General features: G+C 41.0%; 1 protein-coding gene across 1 annotated transcript; it reads left to right on the top strand.

Moving 5' to 3' along the window:
• Positions 1 to 644: 644 nt before the first annotated feature.
• igfbp1a (insulin-like growth factor binding protein 1a) lies at positions 645 to 3391 on the top strand. The gene is made up of 4 exons (XM_079475585.1): positions 645 to 1277; positions 1506 to 1663; positions 1950 to 2078; positions 2400 to 3391. Exons 1-4 carry the CDS (start codon positions 902 to 904, stop codon positions 2523 to 2525), a joined length of 789 nt encoding a protein of 262 aa, XP_079331711.1. The 5' UTR covers positions 645 to 901; the 3' UTR covers positions 2526 to 3391.
• The last annotated feature ends 2455 nt before the right edge of the window (positions 3392 to 5846 follow it).

Here is a 5846-nt window from a genome sequence, read left to right as displayed (position 1 = left end):
TGTACCCCATTCATAAACTCCACGTCGAAACCACGACAAAAGGCCTGACTGCGCGCGTCGGCCGAGGAGAGGGGGAGACGTGTAGGTAAGCACGTGCGTTTCTCCCGCTCGGTCACAGAGCGCGGCTATTATTACCCGATGGGCAATGACAATAGCAGCGCTCTCGATGCCAAACGGGCTTCTGCCCTGACCGGCGTGAGGTCACGCACCACAGGTCGAGGGCGCCCGAATAAAAGTATCAAATGAACGCCAGACAAAAGCGCCAGGGCGAGATCGTCCGGCGTTATAAATCGGTCACTGATGGTGGTATAATAAGGATAACTTTATGATTTAGGGGCCTCCTCAATAGTCTTACATTGGATCATAAATTGCCCCATTTTACTGTTTACTTTAGCTTAAACGCACAAAATGAACGTAAATGGGATGTTCTTCGATATATGAAATCGTGCATGAAAACGAGCAGAGATCTATAAATAGATTGACTTTCTATTGTATTTTCTCGGTGACACTCGGGCACTGTCCAGTGAATGAAGCTGATGGGTTGCATATTCATTCAAATGTGGCAAAATCATCACTATTATGCACATCATGTTCCAAAACAAATATTGACGCACTTTACGCGCCTCATTCAAGGAAAACACTTCGGACTACATCTACATCAGCCAATCACAGCGTCAGGGGGTCATTTAAGAAATCATTGATATTGCCAATGCGTCAAACATGACCGTGTCGGGGGGATCCAGTGCGCGTATAAATACCGCGAGGCGAGCCAAAGCGAGGTAGTCGAGAGAGAGAGAGAGAGAGAGAGAGAGCGCGCTAAGAGAAAGGTTTAACCCAAAGGAACACTTAGATTCACTTCGATCGATATTTATTTATTTATCTATTTATTCTGACCTTTGGGATGAGCGTACCGCTTCTGAAGTTTGTATGGGTGGCAGCATTCAGCGCACTCCTTTCTGCGTCGGGACTCCGGGCTTCTCCAGTGGTGGGGCAGGAACCCATCCGCTGCGCCCCGTGCTCCCCGGAGCGGCTGACGGAGTGTCCCGCGGTGGATGCGGGCTGCGATGAGGTTCTTAAAGAGCCGGGCTGCGGTTGCTGCTTCGCCTGCGCTTTGAAGAAAGGTGACTCGTGCGGCATCTACACTGCACCTTGCGGCTCTGGGCTGCGCTGTCTGCCGAAACCTGGAGAGCTCCGACCCCTACACGCGCTCACCCGCGGACAGGCGGTGTGCACGGAGACCCCCGAGCCCGATCAGAATCAAAGCGAACAAGCCCAAGGTACCGTTGTCCTCCAGTAACAAGATCATACTTTACCTGACCATCTATAGCTACAGCTGCAGGTGTTGAGCAGATCGTTTCATTGCGCTGATTCAATCTATGATGAGATTTTATCATTAACATAACTGCTGGATTATTGAATTGTTTTAAGATGCGCGTTAAATATGATTTCTACGACTACACAGATCTCCGGATAAACAGTGCTTAATGTATTTCTTTCTTTTTTAGACCATCCCGAGTCTCATAATGGGGCACCGGCCACAAATGAAGGCAGCTCTGCGTTCTTTGTGCCGGGACATGGCAAGCCCTTCGACCCGCGGGTCATCACTGCTAAAGAGAGAATGAAAGCCAAAGTCAACGCCATACGAAAGAAACTCGTCGAGCAGGTGAGACGTAGCGCTAGAATGATCTTAAAACATAATCGGAAAGATATGCGCAAAAGTTTATTTAGATAGACATACAATTGCACTGCAGTGCCACGTGTGATCAAAAGGGGGCAGCAGAAGGTTTCCCAAGAGTGGTTTTACATCGGCAAAGTTGCATTTCAAAATTTCTGACCTGGTCATTTATTGTCCAAACTAAATATAGCTATGTTATTATGCAATGATTAAAAGCTAGAATCATAAATACATTTCTGAGCAAAATCTAAATGACCACATTTTATAATTCCAGGGTCCTTGTCATATTGAACTACAAACAGCTCTTGAGAAGATTACTAAATCGCACCAGAAACTGGGAGACAAAATGACCAGATTCTACCTTCCAAATTGCGACAAACATGGTCTATACAAAGCCAAACAGGTAAGAACAGCACCTTTTTCTACCCAAGTATGCGTGACAGAAACCAGCTAAATAGATATGTCCACATATAGAGTATTTTACCAGATTATTTGTGTTGATACACACAGCTTAATGTGTGATATCTATCAACATGATGATACATGTGTGTTGCTTGAGTGTCAGAACCACACTCACCCGAGAACTTTGTATACAGAGAACTAAGATGTGTATGCTTGTATGTGTTTCCGAAGAATGAACTAACCCTCCCTCTCTCTCTCTCTCTCTCTCTCTCTGTCTGTCTGTCTGTCTGTCTGTCTGTGCTCTGTCTTGTTCACCCTGCAGTGTGAATCGTCTCTGGATGGTCAGAGGGGGAAATGTTGGTGCGTGTCATCCTGGAATGGGAAGAAGATTCCCGGATCGAGTGACCTGCCAGCAGATGCAGAGTGTCCCGAGGAACTCAACCACTGATCACTGAGGCACACAGACTGGGGGATCTAAAGAACTAAACCACTGATCCTCTCTCTCTCTTTCCCTGTCACACACTCACTCTATTATGCCACTGAATTTTTGTCGTTATATATTTTACAAATATCCTAGTATTTATTTATTGTTTGTGGTGTTATTTAATTCAGGTACACTGTTTCAGAATTGGTAAACTCCCTGAACTGTCAAAAAAAATCTATTTTTCTGTAAAAAAAAGAATATGTATTTTACATGAAGTACCCATACTTATTTATTTAACTGAATGTATTCATTTCAATTTCTGGATAAGAATATTTATTCTTTATGCCTTATACATATTTTTGTATGGTGGAAATGTGTGTATATTTACTGTATATATATGACTGTGTTTTAAAATGTGTAGGAAGGGAATGAAATACAGAAAGCACTGCATGACCAAACCTTTTGTCACTGTCCATACATTGCCATATTTTTATACTGTATATGTTTATATTTTAGTGTACTCATTTTGTTACTAGTTGTTTGTTCTTATGATTAAGAGTAGATATGCGCGGAATGGGGAGTGCTACTTATTTTTGACATGCAAAGTATTGTTCTTCAGCTTTGAAACGGGTCATTTCCTACCTCGACCTTTTACGTTGGTTATGTGTTATCTCAGACTTCTTTTCAAATAAAATGGGTTTTTTGTGTTTGTAAATTACTTTTTGTCTTAATTCCGTTTTGTACGGTCTACACATTGTGGTCCATTTGTTATTTTTTAGCAATGCAATGTCTAAATCAATTGCTTTACTCCAAAGCAATTGCTCATGTGTATATTTGTAATTGCAATTCATTGTGGGTAAAAAATAAGTATTTAATAAATCTTTACCAGCAAAACAGTGTCAGTGATCGAATCTCACATAAGGTGTTGTGGTAACTATAAAGTGAGACCGAATCACTCAGTCTGTGAAATGAGTAATGTCAGAACAAATCAAAACACCCATACATAATGTAAACGCTGTTAAAACAAACCACAAACACCAAAATGATCTTTTCTCTCTCCCTCATCTCTCTCTCTTTCTCTTCCAACACCTTGCCAAAGCTTGATTATGTTCTGTCTTGTCTATATTTAAAACTGCCTACAGGCAGAACTGTGTGTGTGTGCACACAGGTGTCCTTATCGTGGTAATCGCAAATGGGCAGACTAACTTTAGCTAGGTATTTTGGGGAGCCGGGCTCCACTCTCCTCAGTGCCTTTGACCTATGCTCTGTTTGTGCTGGGTGGGCGGTGGTATGCCCTCCCCTTTCCCCTGAATGACCAGCCTCCGTGGCACCACCTTTTACACCTTTATCCTATTTTTCACATTTAAAACCTCAAAATGTTTCATTTTATGTGCTTCATTGGGAATTTACCAGATGTTTTTGAGATCAACATGACCTGATTGCCATTCTCACACGTTGCAAGTAATGCTGCATTACACCTTCCTTCATAAGTGACTTTTAAAACACTCGAATAAATGACATCATTCGCAGTTTCTAGGTCAGCTGTATTTAATGTCACTTTAATGTCACTCAAAACGAAGTCCTATTGACTAATCCACGTGAAAGGCTTCGTGTCATGAATTGCGGCATCGCAGCTTCTTTTTTGAGAATTGGCTATGTTAACATGGCTCGGACAAGTGAATAACTATGCTAATGTGAATGGGGTCTCTGTGTGTGTAGATTTGAGGAGTAATGACCTGTGTGGGGCTCGAGGTAGAGTGTGAAATGAAGCGCTTCAAAGATGTTGACCCTGTAAAACAGATGAGATTCTAAATCTCCAATGCCCCTGGTTTTCTGTAACACTAATGGTAAAATTGCTTTAGCTAACGTATAAGCTTTCTCTGAAAGGACCATTGTTTTGAAGAGAAGAAACCAGCTTAGGGTTTAGAATGATCTAAATTAATAAATAAGCTTCCTAATACAAATAAAATACAAATCTGAACCGAATCTTATATCTCTTGTAAGACATACAGTATGCACACTTTATATACAGTATACTGTACTGTAGGTTAAATTCCCCCACATACTGTATTCAAATACTGAACCTGTATCCTTAATTTGCATTAGAACATCCAATACTTGTTTAAGGTCCATTAAAGAATTGTTATATGTTGTATAGATAATTTGATTCGTTTCATAGTTCGGACCACTTCATGTTCTATGTATTTGGGAGACTCTTTTACCCAAAGGTGCATCTATGTGTGTGTGTTCTTTGGGAATGAAATACCATACTCATGAAGGGAAGACAGAATTTTCAACTGTTGCTCCAGCTCTAACAACATCTGTAACCAGATACAATATCATCCCCCAGTTTGAAGAAACACGTTGACTGATATTCACTGACAATGTAAGTCTATGGGACAATATTATTGCTATTTTGGGGATTTCACCTGTATGTGTGTCAAATTATATATTTTCTGTGATTATCAACCACACGCTGTTGGATCTGAATTTGTATTAACTTTATAAATTTGCCTTGTCTTAGTTTAATCAGAATATTACAGCATTCCCAAGTCCATGCATTATAGACCCCTTTGCTGTTAGTTAACATTGTGACACGTTTTTGTGGGCGGAGCTTGGCCAGAAAGATCCAGCATGTTTTGTGCACGAACTGACAGGATTACATCCAGTTAAGTGGCCTGAGTGACATCTACACCTAGCAGACAGAGAAACATACACATGTATAGATGCCTGCGTGTACTAAGAAAATAAACACAAACTTGATACATAACATGAGCCTTCTCCCTGTTCCCTCTCCCTTTATACTAATGCAGTTGTGACAACTAAAGAAGAGATGACAGACAGTTTCCTTTATGTTTAGTTTCTGGCCAAGAGTTAACTGCTAGTTGTAAATTAGCTAGCATAGCCCATATACCCAAATCATAATCCATACCAACAAAAGTAGCTTTTAATTTTAAGTGTCGCAACGTTAAAGTGTTTTGAAGTGAAATGCAAGCATTTTTGATGATTGTTTCTGTTCAGTCCGCTCGTTTTGTTGGGTTTAACAACAGCTGTTGTCTACTGTCGATTGTGGCACTACACAACACAACAAGATGATATTTTTAACTCAATATGTAGCCGAATCTGTGCTGGTTTGTATTGGCCGTCTCCAGTTTTCCCTTTGTTTTGCCTCCAGCTAATACCATGACGTCGGCACAAAAGGGGTCTATAAGAATTTTTTTCCCCAATTGTAACTCTTTATAAACATGGCAGAGTGATTTGTACATCCGCACAGCAGAAGCTTTCACTTGCCTTCTTATACGGAAGAAGCTTTGAAATGACAGTCTGTCGTTGTGTAAATAAAAA

This window comes from Barbatula barbatula (genome assembly GCF_947034865.1).
Source record: "Barbatula barbatula genome assembly, chromosome: 15".
Classification (NCBI taxonomy): Eukaryota; Metazoa; Chordata; class Actinopteri; order Cypriniformes; family Nemacheilidae; genus Barbatula; species Barbatula barbatula.
This window is presented reverse-complemented; position numbering and strand designations above follow the sequence as displayed.